The sequence below is a fragment of the Portunus trituberculatus genome, chromosome 43 (assembly GCF_017591435.1).
Source record: "Portunus trituberculatus isolate SZX2019 chromosome 43, ASM1759143v1, whole genome shotgun sequence".
Classification (NCBI taxonomy): Eukaryota; Metazoa; Arthropoda; class Malacostraca; order Decapoda; family Portunidae; genus Portunus; species Portunus trituberculatus.
Genome location: NC_059297.1, coordinates 1482457 through 1504579, shown reverse-complemented (window position 1 = coordinate 1504579; position 22123 = coordinate 1482457). Strand labels below are relative to the sequence as shown.

Genomic DNA, 22123 nt, shown 5'->3' with positions numbered 1-22123 from the left:
GATAAGAAGCAAAAATCCCGCGTATACTGTCCTGCAGGAATCTCCCGTGAATTCCAGCACACCAAGGTTGGACCACTGTCAGGAAATTGTACCTTGCACACAATGGAACGCCGGTACTGAGGCGTCACGGGAAGACTGACCCCACAGCCCCATTCCCCACTCTCCACTATCGCTGCACTGCGTTCATCCCGCACACAGCTTCCACCTGCTGCACCTAGTATAAGTTACAGCACGGCGGGGGGAGTGGCCTCGCCTACCATTTCTGCTGTCTAAAGTTTCAGTGTGCCAGTGATAAAGACCGAGGCGTCGCGCCCCCCACTACACGGGCATATGATCTGTAATTGGCACTTGCCAACACACTTGCTGGCCAGCCACTATCATGCACTCATTTAAATAATGAAGCGTGGTCATGCCTACAGACTTTCCTGGACGACAGCCAGCTCTGCCCATGGCAGTGTGGGGTGTCGCCGGTGCCTGTGTGGGAGGCTGAGAGGAAGGGAGGGAGGTGACGCTACTGCAGGAGGTGGATGTCCTGTGTGTCTTGAAGAGAAAACCTAACATTTCACCAGTATGATTCCCGCTGGACTGGCATCATTCGTATCTGTATCTGACAAGTGACAACATCTCAAGCCTTCTGAACTGTGGCAACCTGACAAGCCTTAGGCGACGGCGGCGGCAGAGGGGGCGACTACCATGTTATGGTTACCGCCACTTGGGACTTATAACTCATCAGTCATGCTAGATGAGCCACTTCTTTACATACAAGCCTACCCTGCACCACTACCTGTTGAATGCTGTCGATGTGCGCATTTACACCCTATTATGTAGCTTTGTTTATCATCTATTCGCAAAGAAACCGCGTGCGCGCGCACGCACGCACGCACGCACGCACACACACACACACACACACACACACACACAGGAGGGGTCAGGTCACAGTGGGCGTGGTATGAGGTACAGGGTAACCTTGCAGAGCAGCCCAGCAGGTGAGGAGATGGTGGCCTATTGCATAATGCCCCGTCTACCCACCATCACCGCGCCCTGCACCACTGCCCACTATGGAATGCTGCCGCTCAATGAAACCACTGCAACACAAACCCTCCACAACTAACACCTACACTCAACATTCCAAAGCCACCTCGATTATCGTACTTAACTCATATTCTCAAACTTTCCTATGCTTCACCTCCACTATTTTAAAAGGCTTTATTTATATCTACACGAGTTTTTAAGGGTTTTAATTATTCTAAAGCGAGTGAGAAGATTTGTACATTATCAACTGGAGAATCACTCTTGAAAACCCTATAATCATCTGTGGCCTTGGAAAATAGTCCTGGTGAGAGAGAAGAGCGTTTTCTGAATAGGGATATTCTACATGAGCGCCACTGAGCCAATACTTCCCCGTAATTGGAAACGCACTGTCTGTCCTCTACACTGGTCTAGATGCTGCACTTACACCTATACAACCGTACTTCATTGTGACACCACCGGGTTACTCTGTAGTATTCCCACCCTGTAGCAGCTCAACGCCACCTTCACATGAGCAAGTTGGTAAAAGCGATACACACACACACACACACACACACACACACACACACACACACACACTGCTCTGATTTTCATCGCACGCACTGTCTCCTACCAATCCACACCAAGCAAAATGGATAAAGACACGAGCAAATACCACAAAAAAATTATCCACTCATGGTCAACTCCACAGCTACACATGACATTCCACACAGGGCATTCATACCTCCTCCTCCTCCTCCTCCACTCCTATCACCTGGCCTCCCTCCTCCTCCTACCCTCCCACTCACCCATCCAACCCCCTTCCCTGCCCCTTCTCGTTTATCTTTTCTTTCACACGTTTCTCTTCCAACACATCGCATCTTTCTTCTTTATGTCCCTTCTCTGTTCCCTTCTACATGTCTAACAACGAACACTCTTAGCTTCTGCCTTCATTCTCACACTCCACTTCCTGTTCCTTGCATGACGTGAATCCATCCATCTATTAAACTAAGTCGAATAGGAAGGTTAGGTTAGGGAGAGGGTAGAAGTGAGGTGAAGTAAGGTGAAGAATGGTAAAAGGAAGGGAAAGTGTGTGATGCAATGAGAGTAGGAATAAGGTATAAATGGTATGAAAGGCTTATGCACACGCACACGCACATTCACACCCACGCGCACGTGCACACACACACACACACACCAGTCAGTTTGCAATCTCCCAGCTATTATTTTGCCATAAGTCATCTTTTCCATAGTTATTGTGTGCTTCAAATGTGTTCCCGAAGAAAGTATACTGCATGTGTGTGTGTGTGTGTGTGTGTGTGTGTGTGTGTGTGTGTGTGTGTGTGTGTGTGTGTGTGTGTGTGTGTGTGTGTGTGTGTGTGTGTGTGTGTGTGTGTGTGTGTGTGTGTGTGTGTGTGTAGAGCAAGTTATACAGTATGTCTAAATTAGTGTAATACTAAGTAAATACACATCTACCTGCATAATACACATACATTGCTAGTTATGTATTATTTGCAGCATGGAAGCTTTACTATGTCTAAATCAGTGTAATGCTACTAAATGCACAATGTTACGACTATAATGGTAATATAAATCAGTGTTAAACCTTTGAGGGATCACAATAATTCATGTCACTTATGTAAAATCAGTTATTTCTTTTGAACTTTTCTCTTATACAGCCTTCTGATGATAATCCCGCCCCACAGGTTATGCTGCAATCCTGACTGTGTGCAGTACTTACAGGCATCAAAGCTGTCACTCCCAGCCTCAACAAGCTAAGCCTCAATGTAATACTTAAGCTGCAACAAGTCACACCAGCCGCTTCCACGCTTTATGTACATAATTATATACACACACACAAACACACACACACACACACACACACACACACACACACACACACACACACACTCAGCAATCCCTACCAGAACAAACTGTGATTACATACTCATAATGATAATGATGTTGGTGGTCACCTGTTATACATCAGTCCCTTAACAGGACCAGATTTCTTATGCACATTTTGTTATGCATGGATTGAAAAACTACTAATCTGTGTAATGTGAACATTTTGAGTGTGGAAGGTGCAGGTTATTCAGTACTACCACAATGAAGCATCCATCCCTACCACAATCACTGTGCAGTTTTTGCAAAAATAATATCTAAACAAGTGGTGTGCAATTCAAACAATAAAACACTATCAGATTACTATAAATGACATGACTGCCACACTAAAGCAGAGCCTGAGCCAAGGTGACAGTGTTGGACCTTCCTGGAAGTCATGAACAGCTTTACTACTCATCTTCATTAATAACATATTTCACTGATATCAATCCCTTCAATCTTTCCTAACATCCTCCTACAGAAGACAGAATCAAAAGTGCAACAAGTGACAGACTAAACATTCCACTACAAGGGCAAGTAGTACATGGTGATGCCATGTAATGGTAAAAGAAAGTAGTACATACTATATGAGGTGCACAACCTTGGTATTCATCCGCTGGATATCTGCATCTACTATATGCTATCCATCTTCTCTTCTTCTATCATGGGCCACAACCACTGCATCATCCCTGACACTAACCAATGAGCTCCGCTGCTGCCTTGCACTCTCTCTACCCAATAAAACAACCAGTCTGGTGTCACTTGCCTCCCTGACAATTTAGTTCACTAATGTGTTCCAAATTACTACATGGGTAGCTAGGTCCTATTTCAAACACTTGTATAAAAACAGATACACGGACTTTTCATTAAATAATCCACAGAAAATCTTACAGTGAGTTCTGAACAAGGGCAGCACTGTGCAGCAATCCAGTATTGCCTGATGAGATAGTTTATACCTAATCTGCTTATCAGGACTGACTACTCAACACAGAACACTCTATTTAGTGAAGCTGTTGTTGTTCCGGCACTCACCCTGCATCTCTCAGACATGAGGCATCATCTACTAATTAACTAAGTACTATTAAGTTGGTTGGTTTGGAAATTACCTCCTTAAAAAATCTAAATTGAAAACATTCACTCAAAGTATCAACAATCATTAAAATGATTTGGTGAGGAAAAGCAATAACTGCACTGGTCACAGTCTCTAATCACAACCTAATTTGATCTCTTAGCTTCTCTGGCAGCTTTAGTTGTATTCTATAATCAATTTTATGAACTCTCACTATAAAGAGAAGTGTTCTATTAACACAAGTAGATAGCATGCTCAAAACAATACTGCATGGCCTTCCAGTTCTACAAATTTTAAGACCAAACTATTCACGCTGGATAATGTTGTACTCTATATTGATTGAGTGCAATAGAATAGATTCATTTTACTAAACTGAGAAAAGTGGACAGTCACTTTCTGTGAAAGGTACAATCATACATGTGGAATGAATCATAAACAAATCTGCTAAATCACTTTATACATTGCCCTGTCATCACTGCAATGTTGCATCTCTTGCTACCTTCTACGGCAATTATTATGCCAACTACTCTTCTGATCTTGCTAACTGCACGTCTTCTCTCCTCACATATGCCTTGCTACACAAGACTATTGTTTCTCTCATCCCTACTCTGTCTAACCTATCTAAAGCAAGATTTACCATTATTCTCAATCATTCATCCCTTTGTCTGGTAAACTCTGGAGCTGCCAGCCTGCTTCAGTATTTCCACCTTTCTTATGACTTGAATTCTTAGCAGAGGGAAATTTCAAAACACTTGTCCTGTAATTTTTGCTACCATATTTGGGGACCAGTGAGCCTTTTTCTTATCATAATCTTGTTATCCTTGGACAATGCCTAGACAAAAAACAAAAAATAACAAATAAATAAATCATTAACACAGACAAGTACTACCCTTATTTTTTTATACTAATGCTTTTTGTTCTTTCATCTTTCTATAAATCTTAACATTCTAGTTCCACATAACAAAATCACTCCTTTCTCACCTTTCTTCTAATATTTTCCATTTCAGTCAATTCTTCCTCATGTAACAGTTATTTGTCTTTGGTGGGGGAGGGGGCTGGCAGTGGTTAACAGGGACACCTCAGGAAGAGTCTTCTATAAATTGTTACAAGCATCAAGACACAATGGACATCAAATGATTCACATAGGCAACACTTTCAATTACACCTTAATCACAAGCTCCTTCCAAATTAACCTCTGAAGCAATTTGAAACAAGCAGCACTCCACCTCACTCCATCTCACTTGAGTACCATGATACATTTCCATATTCATTCTGGTTTCTATTTGGTGATTTAATAAAGCTTCAGAAACTTATGTGGAGGATTGAAATAGTGAAGACTGTGGCCATTAATCTTCTGACCTCCATGGACCTTTCCTAATGTCAATAAAATGGTCTAATCACACACAAATCTCAAGGTAAAAATATAAATTGATAGTAAAGGAGTTAATACTTCCACTAATAATGTTCCCTTGTCACCATACACTGTGAAAACAGTTGGCAGGAGCACACTGACAAGAAAGAATACAAGGTTGAATAATTGAATTGGTCTTGTTTTAAGTTAAATGTACTGTACAATTCAAGACTCTAGTACAAAACTGTTTTACAAGATGTATGACATGATTAAGTGAAAAGTATGAAGTTGTGAAAGAGTTAAAGATCAAAGTTTGTAACCAGATACAAACTCAGCAACCATTTATCTATAACATTTCATGATCAAATATATAAATCAGTCTCATTTTTTTATTCAAGTTCATTTCATTGTATTCATTAAATTTTCCTTCATTAACAAGACTAATATTCTGCACTAAAATCAATTAACTGTTTATAATAAAATACCTAGGTACATAACTAGAGACCACTCAGTTTTCTAAGACAAACAGATAATTGCTATTGACATCCATGTAATAAGAAGAGGGGGTTTTCAAACACATAACAAACTTTAGAACTATAAATGAAAAGATGAATTATTCGAAACATAATATCTTAAGGTATATAAGAATCTAGGTCAGCAAATATAAGAGGAAGAAATCTTTCAAAATGGAAATATAATAATTCAGACCGTACGTGAAGTGGGAGAGATCAGCAAAGTATATCCAGAAATGTTACTCTGTGGTCAGCCAAAGACCAAACTTCTGACACATCTATCTTCCCAATTGCTCTGGTGACTTTTACCTTAAAACTCTAAAATTGTCAAGACTGTGATACACCATGCAGTACATCGTCCCTATAAACACCTACAAGCGTCACGAAAACACAAACAGGAGTGTCTGACGGCAAAGCTCTCTGTCAATATTATCTTCCTGTAACGGTACCGCTCGCAACTCTAGCTTATCAAACTTTCAAACACTCGCTAGTCTAGCATGTACCTTTCCCTGAGCAGCACCACGCAGGACACACCCAGCACATAGTCAAGGTAGGTAAAGAACATCGAGACATCCAATCCCCGGTAAATGAAGTTGGTGCAATACAGCGGCACAACCACAACCGAGCACAGTGACAGCTTTGATGCAGCATCCACGCCGCTATCACCAATCTTTCCACCTTCACATCGCTGCCTTGCCTTTAGTACCCAAGATACAACACAACCACCACAAACATCACTGCTGACCCCCATACCTCCCCTCCACACACACGGACACCCCTCCCTCCTCTAGTACCGCCCTAACTTTCCCCGAGACCAACAAGTGATCCAGCACCGCCCCGCCCTCCGCCCCAACAGGTGCTCTCCCCAAGCAAGCTGTTCCCAGAGGTGCGACGTGCGCGACAGGTGAGGCTCGGACACCTGTCACCAAGCAAGCCGTGGAGGGAGAGAGATAGACAGAGTGCATCCTAGCCACCACCATCACCATCCTGGGAAATGTCTAATAAAAAAGGGACCCATCCTACGAGTAGCAGAGTAATATATAAAAAGAACATATTTCCACGTACCAAACACCACTCAGGACGGTACGAGACATTGGAGGGGCTCAGGTACTCACGTCTGGGGGTTATTACACCTGAGGGACCCTGGAATTTAAGGTATTAAGAAACCAGTTCGAAATGTGTGTCAATTTCCCAAAGAGAAACTGGTACGTCTGATCACAACAAGAGAGGGTGTCTTACACGATACAGGCCGGCTACGTGGCCTTACCTTGGACGCGAAGAGGTGCTTATGGACTTCTTAACACTCTCGCAATGTGTAGTCCTAGTTACATACTATTTTAATAAAGGCATGGCAGCACGAACACCGCACACACTCCTATCACGCCGACACTTGGGCTGACACTGACGCAATCTGTACTTGCACCTGCGTACACCCTCTCCTCTAAGTTGCCTAGTCAACAAAAGAGCATCAAGTTTATACCACTTTATAGCTTTATAGTGCATTTGAGTTCTATTTGACAATATCCTTTACCCTATAGTAGATTATTTGTATTCCTTATATCAATCGTGCTTAATAGTTCGTAAGTTCATATCAAGGATTCTCTAAAGGATATACTATCTCATTGGGAAGGCTGGAAGAATTGATCAGTGAGTTTAGTGGCCAAGAGATGGGGCGTCAGTCTCTCACAGCTGACGGAAATGGGGGAGAGGGGGTGTCCCATTGGCGGGAGAGCCGTTTAAGTAATGTAAAGACAAGTTGCTTATATATTATTTTTCTTGATAATATATAGTATGTATGTATGTATTTATGCATATACTTATGTATGCTTATAATAACACACTCAGAACAGCCACACACACACACACACACACACACACACTGGGTGACTAGTAGACGACCGAGGTGAATTACACACACAAACACACCCAAAACACCGCTCCAACACACCCAGATCACTTAAAGCACTCAAATTTATCCCAAAACACTCTCAGATTATCATACAACACCTCTAAATACAAACAAATACACTCAAAACTCGCATTAAACAACCATCCCGAAACCATCCCCACACCATAAAATACACCCCCCTCCAACCACACACACACAACCTACTTTAAACACTCATTTGTATGCCAAAACACTCAAAATGTCACACAACATCTCAAAATGCCCTCAAGCACTCAAATACACCATAATACTCAAACACATCCCTACAACACACTCAAAATACGTAGCATATACCCAAAGCTATCTAACCCACACTGAAAACACCTAGAAAAGCAATTATAATATTCGAAACACGCCGAATATGCTTAAAATATCGCAAAACATCAAAATGTGTTATAGAAAACGAAAAAATTATAAGGGATACTTAGCTAAATATTGTGGCTTGGTTCTTCCTCATTTTTTTTTTTTTTTTTTTTTCTTTCTCTTCTTGGTTTTCTTAATTTGTTTCCCCTTTCTTCTTCCTTCTACTGTTTCATTTTACACACCAGAGCCAAGAAATATATAGAAAAACATATAGAAAATATTAGATATTGCACAAAATATTAACGAACTGAGAGTGTTGGAGGAAAGACGCCCATCCAGAACTATGATCAAATGATTAGTCACTACCTTGACTGTGACGAAAAGAGAGAGCTGGAGCAGCGGTAACTCAGCTAAATTACGTAAATAATTTGAAAAATTAATTATAGAAAAAAATAGGCCAAGGCCGAATGTTTGATATTTTAACACTTGAAAGATACTTTAATTAATATCAAAAATATCAATACATTTCCAGCCTAACTAGATTTAAAGAAATGTGTAAATTAGGTATGGTGAAAGTATAAAAAAATTTTTACTTATAACACTACAAAAACATCCACTCATTTCGAATTTATACTTCCTTCAAAGAATATTAGACAATATAAAACTGTCATCTCAGGCATCCATCACTTCAATAGAACCAGAATATGACGAATGAAATAATATTTAACTAAAAAAAAAAGTCTTAAAATCTACTTTCATTAGAGACCCTTGTAAAGTCTTGCCATGTCCATTTGGCTAGTGTGCTGACACACTTTACAAAATCTTTTGAGGCATTCTACAACGATACAGACCATCACCCAGACACGTAAAAAAAAAAAAAAAAAAAAAAAAACTATAACTTACGTTTAGCAGTACTAAGCACCATTTCAAGCTGCACATATTTGACTCAGTGGGTTAATTTCACAAATAAAAGAATATTTGAGATTCTTTGATACCATAAAGGCCCAGTCATAGCTTGAAATAAAAATAAGTTCTAAATGACGAATCGTGAATTTTGACCGTTAAGCAAGCTCACACTTACATCATAAAGCACCACTAAACGCCGCATATCTATTCAACAGAGGCAAGAAACACACTTCAAACACAACGAAATATTTAGAGAAACCATGAAAAACATAACATGGAGGCATAATATCATCGTTGGGATATACATGAGAAAAATATTGGAACCAGCAGGTTGGAGCGGTCTCCCAAGAGGTGGGAAAACACTGGGGAGGGGGCAACATTTATATTATTGTGTTGTGGGTGTATTTAGGTTGGTTCTGAGTGTGTTTGAGTGTGTTTACGAGTGTTTTGGGTATATACAAACTTGTATGCTTTATGAGATGAAACAAGACTGAACAATAACTGTCAGTAACACTAAACACTGCCACCACCTCCACCACTACCGCCCCTTGAGGTGTGAAAGTAAGAGGATTTTAATTGTAGTAATGGTTACTAATCCGCCCACTTCTAGCAGTCACGAAAGGCTGAAATGGACTGAGCTTAAGTCTGGAAGGTGGATGCTTGTAGATGGTTTCACTGTCTGCATCAGCGTAGCATTACAGTTGCCATATTAATTAGCTTATTATTTGAAAAGAAAGTTCGCTATCAGAGTGATACTGATTCTTCTGCATAGATATATATAGGTAGTACAACTTATCCTGTACTTATATTCATAGTAATAGTAATAATATAAGTAGGTATAAGGTAATATGAATCCTGCCGGTTCCTCACTGTTGGGAACATACGCAATAGCTATATTAGATGACATTTTAATATAGAATGTCTTAGCCATGCTATGGCTTGTTACTATACGCATAATTGTTTTTTCTTAATATAACAAACCATCAAGCAAGCATAATCGATGTGTCTGCCTGTCTCTTTCTTTCCCTCTGAAAAAAGACAAAGAATCGATCTATATTATTACTGTTATTCATCTGACGACATCACTATTACCTCATCAACTTGTTGCTGAGAGTTATACAGGTTGTGTATATCTGTGTCAGAAAAAGTGAGGAGGGAGGGGAAAAGGGGATCAACATGCCGCTGCAGAGAGAGAGAGAGAGAGAGAGAGAGAGAGAGAGAGAGAGAGTCACTCAGAGGAAAAGCAAAGGGGAGGGGGCCGGGGGAAAGACTGACACCTTTGCATTATTATAATATCATAATATTATATTATAATATCATAATACCTCTTCCCCTTCCCCGCAGGAAGAGGAAGAAGGATGGGGGGGGGGGCGCCAATGGACTCTTCGCCCAGGGAGCAAAACTAGGACATCATGTGTTGTAACAACTTCATTATTCAGTGCATTCCACTTCTCCACCGTTCTGTGTGGAAAACTGTATTTTCAAATATCTTTCACACACTGCCACATCCTGATCTTTACATGTCCTCTTGTCCTTCTATCTTCTTCTGTCACCAGCATCAGCTCTTCCTCGTCTATTTTTTTGTTTTTTTTCAATGCCATTTACAATTTTATACATTGTTATTAGGTTTCCTCGTTCTCTTCTATCTTGTAAGGTTGGCAGTCCCATTTCCTTCAGTCTTTCTTCATACGTTAGGTCCTTTAGTTCCGGCACCATCTTTGTAGCTCTCTTCTGGATCCGTTCTAATCTTCTTATATCTTTTATAGAGCTCGGTGACCACACCACTGTTGCAATTCCAGCTTAGGACGTATCATGCTCGTGATGATTTTTTTCATCATATCTTTGTCCATGAATTGAAATACCACTCTAATACTAGTCAACATTTTATATGCAAATCCAAATATCTTACTTATGTATTTTGGGGGTTCAGATTTTCTTGTATCATCACTGCCACATCTTTTCCTTTTTAGTCTTCACTATTCCTCTCCCATCAGATAGTTCCATACCGGTCTTCTCTTACTCTATCCTAGTTCCATTACACGACATTTATTGGCATTAAACTCTAATTTCCACTTCTTACTCCACTCTAAATCTTGTTTATATCTTCCTGCAGCAACAAACCGTCCTCTTGGGTTTTAATTACTCTTAGCAATTTTGCATCATCAGCAAACAAATTCATAAAACTGCTTGCCCCATTTTGAAAGTCGTTTACATATACCTGGAACATAATGGGGGCACTCCACTTGTTACTTTACCCGAAGATGAGTACAGTATGTATCTCTGATCACAGTTCTCATCTCTGTCCATCAAACAATCCCTTATCCAATCTAACAAAGTTCCTCGCAGTCCTCCTATGCTCTCTAACTTCCAAAGTAGTCTGCTGTGAGGAACTTTATCAAAAGCCTTTTTAATGTCCAGGTATACTGTGTCCACCCATCCATCTCTGCTCTCCAGTCCTTCTATTACTCTTGAGTAGAAACTTAATAGGTTCGACACACATGACTGTCCTGTCCTGAACCCGAATTGTCTGGTCGATATAACTTGCTTTTCTTCCAGATACTTAACCCATTTTCTTTGATAACAATTTCACATAACTTCCCCACAACACTTGTAAGTGACACCGGTCTGTAATTTAATGGCTCAGTTGACTTTCTTCCTTTGAATATTGAGATTATGTTGGCTCTCTTCCATTCTAGTGGTACTCTCCCTTTTTTCAATGAACTTGTATAATTATTTCCCAAACTGAATCTAACATCTGCTCTTTACATTCTTTCAACACCCAGCCTGATACACCTTCCAGCCCCATTGCTTTTCTGACATTCAAATTATATAGTAATCTTTCAATATTTTTTTTGTGCACTATGATTTCCTGCAATCCTTGGCAACGCAATATCCTCTTTGGTTCTGCAAATTGCTCTTCTTCAGTGAACACAGTTTTAAAGCTCTTATTCATTATCTCACTAATTTCCTTTGCTGTTTGGTATGTCCTCCTCCTTTAATTATTTTTTTCTAACGTTTCCTTATTTTTCATCTTACCATTTATAAACATGTAGAAAAGCTTGGGTTCATCTTCATTTTTTCGCACCACATCTTTCTCAGTTTCTCTCTTCCTCTCCTTACTCTAATACATTCATTTCGCGCATCCTTTTACTGTTATCTGTTATTTTCATTTCTCTGCTTTTTGAGTTTCTTCCAAGCTTTATCTTTTGCCTTTTTAGCTTCTATTCATCTGGCATTGTACCAAGCGTGCATACTTTTCTTTACTCTATAGGTAGGTACGTATTTCTTCACTCCTTCGTTATATTTCTGTAGGAATATTTCAGATTTCTCCTGTATTGTCCTTCCGTTCATAATGTTTCTCCATTCAATATCAGCAAAAAACATTCTGAACTTTTCAAAATCTGCTCTTGCATAATTTAATCTCTCTTTTTTGTAGTCTTCTCTGTATCTTATCCCATCCTCTTCCTGCATTTTCAACTCTAATGTTACATGATCACTTCTTCCCATGTGTGTGTGTGTGTGTGTGTGTGTGTTAATTTGGGAGATTTCCAGGTGTGTGTGTGTGTGTGTGTGTTAATTTGGGAGTTTTCCAGGTGTGTGTGTGTGAGTGTGTGTGTGTGTGTGTGTGTGTGTGTGTGTGTGTGTGTGTGTGTTTCACCACCCATTACTACTACTACTACTACTACTACTACTACTACTACTACTACTACTACTACTACTACTACTACTACTACTACTACTACTACTACTACTAGGTATTAGTATTAATACTACTAGTAGATTTACGTACCACTGCTGGTGCTGGTGCTACCTCTATATTGCTACCACCATCACCATTATTTCAGCCCCGGATGGTGGTTGTGTGTGCATAATGTAGTTTATATAATTCTGTTTCGCCTGTGGGCTATGCGTGCATATTAACGTGTGAACAGCTCCTTAACCAGAGATGAGCTATACCAGCTATATATATCGACACCACTACCAAAAATACACACAAAAACAGCAACACAAATAAATACTATAGCAGATATAACAAAACTTGAGCGACTCGCCTTAAATGACTTAATTGAACTCATTGAACAAGGTGGTTTCTGACATTAAGACCATTCTTTTTTAATATACCACCAGTGTGCACCATTACTACGTAACTGCTGTAGCCATTACACCATCACATCACCACCACCACCATTTTCTTGTTATGCATAGTGGTATTTAAATAGACTGTTGGTGGTACTTAAATAACATTAGCATTTTCATCTGAGACTTGACATAGGATAGGTTTAGATTTATTCAGTCATTAATTTCACTACCTATTCCTATATTGTGTACTACATCGCGATTTGTGATAAGCTTCAGATATTGATGAAAATATAGTGCTTGAAAATTAGTATATTAAGGCAATTTCCATAATTCCCAGTAGTTTATGTAGTAGGAAATAATTTTGAGCTAGGTGGAGGCGAGTGGCCAGGTAGCAGTGGCAGGTGCGGGTGGGTGGATAGCGAAGCACAGCCACAGCAGCCCCTCACGGTGAATACTCCAACTATAGCCCAGCGCCACCTCTCCCACGGCGCCCCTGAGCCTTGTGATGCCAGTGGTCAGATCCACCTCTCCTGTCACTGCCCACATCTGCATTTCCATCCTCAAAGTACGTTAGTTAGTTGAGTGTAAGCTACCAAGGATCAATTAGTCTCCCTGTTCAGATACGTGGCTCATCGTGTTCTTATAGGGATTGTTTATTTATAGTTGGCTAGGTACTGTATTACTCTGGCCAGGAAAGCAAGTAAATACTGTGATATACAAGGATAGCTCATACATGTAAGTGGAAGCAGTATTAGTTAAGGGTTTGGCAGAACAGAGGTCCGAGTTAAGTATCTTGTGCACAACTAACAAATAGAAGTACTACAAGTAGGATGTTTTGTTAGCAGACTGAATGATTAAGATACTCTGTTAGGGTATGTGTGTAGAAGAATTTGATGTTTGTCATACGGGCTCCTGTTTAGCTCTGATATATTTTTTTTCCTATTATACGTAGAGCAGAAGTTTCATAGAATACTCTAACTTTCTTAATCTTTTTTCCTAATGCACAATAATTGTGAGGATGTGGTGAGAAAGTAGGAAGCAGTTCTTTACCACAGGGTCACACTGCTCTGACGAAGATCTTTGTCCTGGTACTTTCATCCATTCCCCCCATGGGTCTAAATCCCAACCTGCTTAGACTAACTTAGCTTAACCTGACTTGAGATATGCATCCACCCCATACAACTTCTAGGTTGTTAATTAATGTGACTCCACCTTATTGTAGAAAGGAGATTATATAAACTCTTCCATCTTAGTCATCCTTTCAAGGGAGCTCAGTGGAATGTATTCAGAGGAATACACAGACTTAAGATATTGGTTAATATAATGCAAATCGTGTGACCTTCATAAATGCTTTCACTAACCATCTTGCACGGTATCAGGTCAGGTGTGAGGGATGATCCGTGCTTACATCCCACGTTATCGCCAAGTGGAGGGTGAGGCTGGTCGCAGCCACTACGTGTACCTCCTGGAGGTTTGCTACGTGGGTCGTGTTCACAAGCTGGAAAAACGCTACTCTGCATTTCACAGCTTGTACAAAGAGGTGAGCTTTAGATACATTTATGTGGTTCTATTGTTTGATCAGATTTATTATCCTTTTTTGCACTAGTATTGCTGTGTTCACTTTATATTAACTTGATGAAGTAATTACTAGAGTTACTTTATGCGGTCTTCAAATATATTAATGCAATATAAATTTTCCTCTCTCTTGCAAGATTCCTTTATTTATTATTTGCATTTTGATGTTGCTTGCACAATTCCTCTATTTAAAACATTATTTTCTTCTGTAGTCTCTCCGTGCAGTGCTCTTTGGTTCTTGTATTTTATCTACATATATTTTTTGCTATACGAACTCTACCATAATTATGTCCTCATTGAAATATAGCTAACCAAGCCACATCCCTTCACCCTTTGAGTGGAGCAACTCATTGGTTCTCTCACAATGTTCTTAATGCTTTCCCAGATTTTTGTATTCATGTCTGTAATAATTCTATTGATCTGCCTTACCTTAAGCCTTGTATCAATCCATCTATGCACCAGGCCTGTAATACCACATGTGGTGTCCCAGCCAAAGGGCCAAGTTGATTTCCAAAGTGTCAATAGGAAAACCATGATAATACCAGAGTAGTAACCCAGCAGAAAATAAATGTGGAGGTAAATTTTCTCAAATAGATTCATCAGTGTGTCTGTCAACATGCACATTGTTTTGAGAGGCTCATGCTTATGCTCTTGTGATGGAGTTTATTTTTATGTATGTTTGTTTACATCAATGATTTTCTGAATGGTTTCCTTTCATCGTATAGCTACTTTCTAAATGGTTATCCTTATCTGATTAGTTTCTGTATGAAAGGGGATTGAAGCTTTTGAATTTTTACTTTCATTAGAGAGCTATACATTAAAAGAGAGAAATTAAATAAAGATGAAGTGAGGGATGAGCAAATATATATGCGTAAGGTCAACTTATTTGTGAAGACAACAAGTGACAACGTCATGGGGAGCATTCTGCTGTGGCCCACAATAATTTTGGTGAATGTAGGAAGACACTGGTTCTCAGATAGAGTGGTGGATATATGTAATGCTTTTACTTATTTGGCTGTGAATACTAAGTGAATAAGGAGCTCCTTAAGATTAGACAGATTTATGGATGAGGATGGTAGGTGTAATTAGGGACTGCCATTGTTAGGCCTGGTGGCTTCGTGTAGCTTCTTTTATTTTCTTGTTCTAAATACATACTTAGGCAGAGAGATGTGACTCTTACTAATTTACATGATTTATCTCATAAGTTATTACTGATCACTAAAGTTATCCTGCATACCCTCATCATGTTTGTATGCCTGATACATATGTTTGGAGAGAGAGAGAGAGAGAGAGAGAGAGAGAGAGAGAGAGAGAGAGAGAGAGAGAGAGAAAAAAAAACTTCAGCATGCACATTCATGGAGCCTTCATCTTTCTCATTCCCATCAAATTTTCATGTGTTTGACATTTTTAGTAATGCATGAATTGAAGAAATAGTTTTGATAATAGCTGTAGATTTATTTTTAGATTAATATTGTTAATGAGAAAAATACTAAAGACAGTGTTAATAGATAGAATTATAGTTCATTGATAAGGACACTGATAAGGTGACAAGGATAATGAATAATTTTATGATGCTACTATTCAGTCAAAATTTACTAGTATCTATGTTTCTAATTGCAGTGATATTAGATGCTTATTTTTAATAGTATAACTGTAGTACAAATGAATATGGTAGAACAGTAGCCACTCACTTATCCATGCTAAGGTTGTGTTTGAACTGTATAATGAAAGGTTTGCTTTGCTGAGTGAAAGGAAAGGTAATATCTTCAGTTTGTGTCTGGATTTCTGATGAGTTACAATTTTGTAGGCCAAGCACAATGTTGATTGCCTCTCACTTGCTTAACTGTGTGTGTGTGTGTGTGTGTGTGTGTGTGTGTGTGTGTGTGTGTGTGTGTGTGTGTGTGTGCATATGTGCTCCTGTGTGTGTGTGTGTGTGCATATGTGCTCCTGTGTGTGTGTGTGTGTGTGCATATGTGCTCCTGTGTGTGTGTGTGTGTGTGTGCATGCACACACACCAGTGCCATGCATGTCACTATTACACTGAAGAGCACCAAAATGTTGGCACATTTAAGAATGATGATTTCTTGGTGACACTGCTAGCACAAGAGTTTGATCACTTGGTATTACTGCTCTGGCTGAACTGTTTGCTATCACCTGTGAGACCTTTAGTGGAGTGTTTCATAAATGTACAGTTGCACTTGTGTATTTATTATCGGGAAGTTGAGGGGCGCTCTGACACCTTTTTCTTTTTTTGTAAACAAAGTTAAATTTCCTTAGTTTTAGTTTCGGTATCCATCACATCTGATGCTCTCCAGAATGTCAGTCAGGTGAAGCTAACTCCCCACTGGGGTGCTCCAGCCACAGCAGTAACCTTCCAGTAAACAGCTTAAACTCACGAGCCCAAGTGAGACTCAATCTGCTGACCTTAGCAATGCCAGGCCAAAGCGTTACTGTTCTTGTTTATTAGAAAAATTTTAAAATTGAAAGATGTCAACTTTTCTAAAAAGATATAGTACAAATTTACAGGTGAGGTAAATGTTCTGTTTCCATGTTGAAAATAAAGAGACCCAGGCAAGCACTGCCCACTACACACAACTGTTTTTCACAAACCAGAGCAAAGCACACCTTTTGTGTATGAAGTATTTCTGACTTGCTAGTACTTGAACTATTAAGTCCTGAAATATGTACCTTAACTCACAGAATACCATGTCTATTCATTATTATTGTGAAGAATCAATTTACTGAATAGATTAACAAATGAAAGATCTCTCTCTCTCTCTCTCTCTCTCTCTCTCTCTCTCTCTCTCTCTCTCTCTCTCTCTCTCTCTCTCTCTCTCTCTCTCTCTCTCTCTCTCTCTCTCTCTCTCTCTCATATGTGTGTGTGTGTGTGTGTGTGTGTGTGTGTGTGTGTGTGTGTGTGTGGGAGGAGAGAGGTGTGCCTGTGTAGTTAGCAAGTCATATTTCATATGTCTGGCAGAACCTACTGGTCTGGATCTAGAGATTGGAAAGTCTGAAGGGGATTAAATGGGGAAACCCTGTGGAGACACAAATGTAGACAGAAATTGGTACTAAATGGGAAAATTCAGAATAATATAGTATCAGAATAATATCCACCTCAATATTTTTGTCATGTCGATGGACAAGTGAATGGCACTTATTTGTGTTTTTGAAATAGAAGTTTGAATAATAGCAAGAATCATATTGTAAATGCTACATGTGATTTAGTTATCCAACAATTTAAATATCACTGCAAATATAATGAAAACACTCAGGAAAATGAGAGCAAAAGAAGACTAAATGCAGAATTGTGTGATTACAAAAGCCAAAACAAAGAACATATGTGATCTCTGTCATAGCACCTGCATCATCCAATTGGCTGCAAGTGTGTCCTCTTTGTTAAGTAGCCCCCACCTTCACAGCTGCGCAAGCTGTATCCAACAGCAGAGTTTCCACCCAAACGTTTGCGCAACACTACAGCCAAGGTATTGGAAGCACGACGTGCAGGCCTTGAACAGTGGCTGCACTTTGCACTTACCCTGCAGCCTTCACCACCAGCACTCCTAGCCTTTCTCCAAGTCCATAATTATCAGCCACCCCTGCCAGAGTGAGTATTCTCCCCTGGGATTGAGTTCACACCCCATTACTATAAATTTGCTTCATTGCTGAAAAGAAGACTCAAAGAATGCAGCAGAGTTCAAAATTCCATCTTTAGTATTGGACTTATTCTCCTTTCCTTGAGATTGCATTTTAAATTATTACAAAATTTTTCATTAATGAGTGTGGTTATGTTGATGCTTTCTTGACTGTGGTTGCCATGGATGAAGAGTGCAATGGTCCCTCTTGATGTGAAGGTGAACACCAAGTGGAACAGCCGCTAGTCACTACAGTCTTGCTGGATGCACCCTGATGAAATTGTGAATTATTTATTCATACCTACTACTGTTAAAAAGATAGTACAACATGAGGAAATTGTAGATATAACTTTTGGTACTGTAAGAGGCTGAGTTGCATTGTGTCAGAGAGGACAAGGAAGAGAGAAGAGACTGGCAGTCCTGCTTCCTTCTCCTCCTTCACACCCTCTCTGACATAATGCAACATGGCCTCTGACAGTACCCATCATTACACCCATACGGTCCACACATACTCTTCTTTATTGGTAAATAACATATCTATCAAACCCATTTGTCATGTTATAAAGTATTGTCTTCACTGACATCTCACCCAACAACCGACAGTTTTGTTCTTTCATTAAGTGTGCAGTCTGACGTGAATTTGTATCCTTGCCCCCTTATAACATTCACAATTGTGAGAAGTTTTCCAGGCCTTGCCAGGACAGTCATGGTGTTGTGGTGTTGCTGCCTTTCTGCCATCACAGAATTGTTTGGTCTGTCACTGTATGATTCTTTCATTCACATCAACAATTTTGGCTATATCCTTTGTAGGTTTCTCTGCTTAGCACAGGCTCATTGTGGATGAAATATTTTCTTTTCTTAAGTCCCTTCTCTTGCTTGCCTACTAGGCCATAATATAAAAAGGCAATGGGGTGGATAGGGAGAAGAGCAGGGAGGAACAAAAAAATTTCAAATCCTCTCTATATCTTGACAGGGTAACTGGGCAACTGTTTTGTCTATAGCTTACAATTGAATTGTAATATGCTTCTAAGGTCCATTTGTATTGTTGCTAAAATACTTGCTTTCTGGAATTTCTCTTTCTCATACTATAGGTTTGCACATTACAAGTTTCAGTTTAAAACTATTTGAATTTTATTTTGTATAATGTTTATTTGATTTTTTTTTATTACTGGACAGCAGATTGGTAATGGATTACAATGAAAATTCAATTTGACAAGATAATGCAATTTGAAGCCATATGTAAATGCTTTTACCATTTTATGTTCTATGCAGAGTAGCAATCTAAAAGATGTTGTTAAGTCTGTTTACTGATTATTGCTGAAATGTATGGTTGGCATTCAATTGATATTTGAGTGAATGTCTGGTAGTAAATATAAGTTTTTAATTAAAGTTCACTTCTCATCAGCTTTGCAGTTCATGTTTATTTATAAGGAATAGGTATTTAAATAACAACAAGAGCTTTTCCAGTATTCTCAGACTACTTCCTGACAGGGTGTGGTGTAATGAGAATATTCGTTTCCAGGTGTGAGGACAGTGGCTACGAGAGCAGTCCTGAGCACCAGCCTGTCTTGGTGTACTCAAGGGATCCTTACCTGCCGGGCCATTCACCTCGCACGTCCACGTCCCGCACCCTGCCCAGCACAGTTACTAAGGGCGTCCTCACCGCTCTTTATGATCAAAACTTTCGCATGCCAGTTTGAGTTAAAAGGAAATAGGATTGATCTATAATTGTGTCTTCTTACTGATTTCTCATCAACACACTGTTTTGTTGCCTCACTGTAGGTGACAGAAGACTGGAAGCATCCTGCAGTAGTCTTTGCAATTGTAGATTCATTGGCAGCACAATGGAGACAACTCAGCGGTTAAGGATCTGGCAGGGAGTAATGTTTGTGATTCTTTGGTCTACTTATGGCTCCACCTACTTACTAAGAAAGCCCCTTGGAGTAGTTAAAGCTGATCTCCAAAAGGCATTAGAGGTCAGTGCACTCGGCTTGGGATGGTTGGATGCAGCCCTTCTGCTCCCTTATGCTGGGGTGTCTCTTATGTTTGGGTCTGTTGGTGATCAACTGGGACCTCGAGTCACTCTAGGGGGTGGTCTCGTCATTGCCTCAGTTGCAACAGCTTTTATATCTATGTGTGAATCATACCCCAGTGTACTTGTGCTGTTAGCTGTCAGTGGAGCTGGCCAGGCTCTTTGCTGGCCAGCCAGTTGCACTATGCTGGCTCGATGGTTTTCTGATGCAGCACGTAACTCTGTCTTTGGGGCTTTTGGCACCTGCTGTTTTGTGTTTGGCATGGCTGGCACTACCTTGGCTGTCTACTTACGAGGCAGTTATGGATGGCGTGTTGTGTTCTTGCCACCGTCCTTATTTGTAGCTGTGTTGGCCATGTTGGTGCTGCAATTTGGACGGGATCCTGGGGAGCGGAGCCTCATTGTGCCTGGACGAGCCACTGCCCCTGCGGGGACAGGCAGCGAAGTCTCCCTGTCCATCCTGTCTGTGTGGCGCTTGTCCCTTGTACCCGAAGTGTCACTTGCCATGTTTTGTGTTAAGAGTGTGCGTTATGCCCTCATGTTTTGGCTACCACTCTATTTACTCCTCTCTCTTGACTACTCCCAAACAAATGCTGGCTTGATCTCCACAGCCTTTGAGGTGGGTGGCACTCTTGGTAGTGCTCTTGTTGGAGTAGTTGTGGACCGCTGGATGGGTGGACGGGCCATCCTCACAAGCGCTCTTGCAATATCTGCTTCTGCCCTGTCTTTACTAGCCTTTGTAATGCTGGCCTCTTGGGGTCCTGTGTTCCATGTGATCTTCCTTGTTTTGGCTGGAGCCTTTAACTGTGGTCCAGATATCCTGCTTGCTGGCTCAGTTGCCGCAGATATTGGGGAGCAGGTCGGTGGAGCAACAGCTGTGACAGGTGTGATCAATGGTATGGGGTCGCTGGGCACTGTGCTGGAAGGTCCTTTGGTGGGCTTGGTAGCTTCTACTCTAGGCTGGAAGGCCATGATGCCCCTCATGGTAATCTTGTCACTCCTAGGGGCCCTTGCGGCTTTTAGGGCAAATATCATTAATGTGCGTAGCCTTGGGTGGGTGAAGGTGTCCTCCGCTGAGGTTGCATGAGTGGTTAATGAACATTTCTCCAGTGAATGTAATGATTACCTTTCACCAGTGTCTACCACAAGCAGGGAAATAGGAATTGCCAGTTACTACTGTGATTTGAGGCTTAAGGTTGTAAGATAATGTATGAGTGGTGATCATTGATCATGTGTTTCCATAATGATTGAAAGAGTGATAATTGATTAAATGTATGTACAACAGCACACCATACGCACACAAGACCCTCACTGCCTAGTGAGGCGGGTTGAGCACAGCTGTGCCAAGCCTCGGTACACTCTGTCACCTCCGACATGGGAGGTGGTCTGGTCTGAGGTACAAAAGTTCAAAATAATTGTTAAAATGAATTTTCATATTTTTTTCACATTTGTTGTGATTAGCCGTAATTGTGAAACAATAGCACTATTAGATTTTTCAATATATTTTCGGATTTGATAAAGAATTATATGTCACTTGGGTAGTAAGATTAAGGAGCTTTGTCACAGCACATGTTTTTATTTTTCTTCCTAGAAGGATTATATAAGCCAAAGACAACAAGAGTCATGATGGAGTCCTGATGATTCTGATGAATAAAGCAATGATGCTTGTGTTGTGTTTTTTTGCCCACAGGACTACAGAGGAAGGCAATCATTGTAATAAGAACTGAAATAGCAAGGTGTTTAACATTTCCTTTTAAGCTCATAACATGTACACCTTTCATTTGTTTTTAGTGTGTACAGTTTTTCAAAGCTCACCAATTCTT

General features: G+C 40.2%; 3 protein-coding genes across 8 annotated transcripts in view; 2 read left to right on the top strand and 1 right to left on the bottom strand.

Moving 5' to 3' along the window:
* The window catches only part of LOC123518383 (serine/threonine-protein kinase D3-like), a 184735-nt gene extending 177504 nt beyond the window's left edge, over positions 1 to 7231 (bottom strand). For 4 of the 5 annotated variants that reach the window (XM_045279187.1, XM_045279190.1, XM_045279189.1 and 1 more), the window contains exon 1: positions 7092 to 7231. The gene's annotated coding sequence lies outside the window, so the exon portion shown is untranslated. Of the gene's footprint in view, positions 1 to 6889; positions 6968 to 7091 lie in introns of all 5 variants that reach the window. The other variant, XM_045279188.1, reaches the window with a different exon arrangement.
* A 6201-nt stretch (positions 7232 to 13432) lies between these two features.
* On the top strand, positions 13433 to 20389 carry LOC123518091 (sorting nexin-24-like). Of its 2 annotated transcripts, none has more exons than XM_045278701.1 (4): positions 13433 to 13626; positions 14441 to 14601; positions 18056 to 18240; positions 19791 to 20389. In XM_045278701.1, exons 2-4 carry the CDS (start codon positions 14455 to 14457, stop codon positions 19966 to 19968), a joined length of 510 nt encoding a protein of 169 aa, XP_045134636.1. In that variant the 5' UTR covers positions 13433 to 13626; positions 14441 to 14454; the 3' UTR covers positions 19969 to 20389. The 2 variants fall into 2 exon arrangements, with proteins under 2 accessions (XP_045134636.1, XP_045134637.1); XM_045278702.1 differs by lacking the exon at positions 13433 to 13626 and adding an exon at positions 13652 to 13796.
* LOC123518088 (putative glycerol-3-phosphate transporter 2) lies at positions 20113 to 21968 on the top strand. Its single transcript, XM_045278697.1, has one exon. The coding sequence runs from the start codon at positions 20113 to 20115 to the stop codon at positions 21385 to 21387; it is 1275 nt and encodes a 424-aa protein (XP_045134632.1). The 3' UTR covers positions 21388 to 21968.
* Positions 21969 to 22123: the final 155 nt, after the last annotated feature.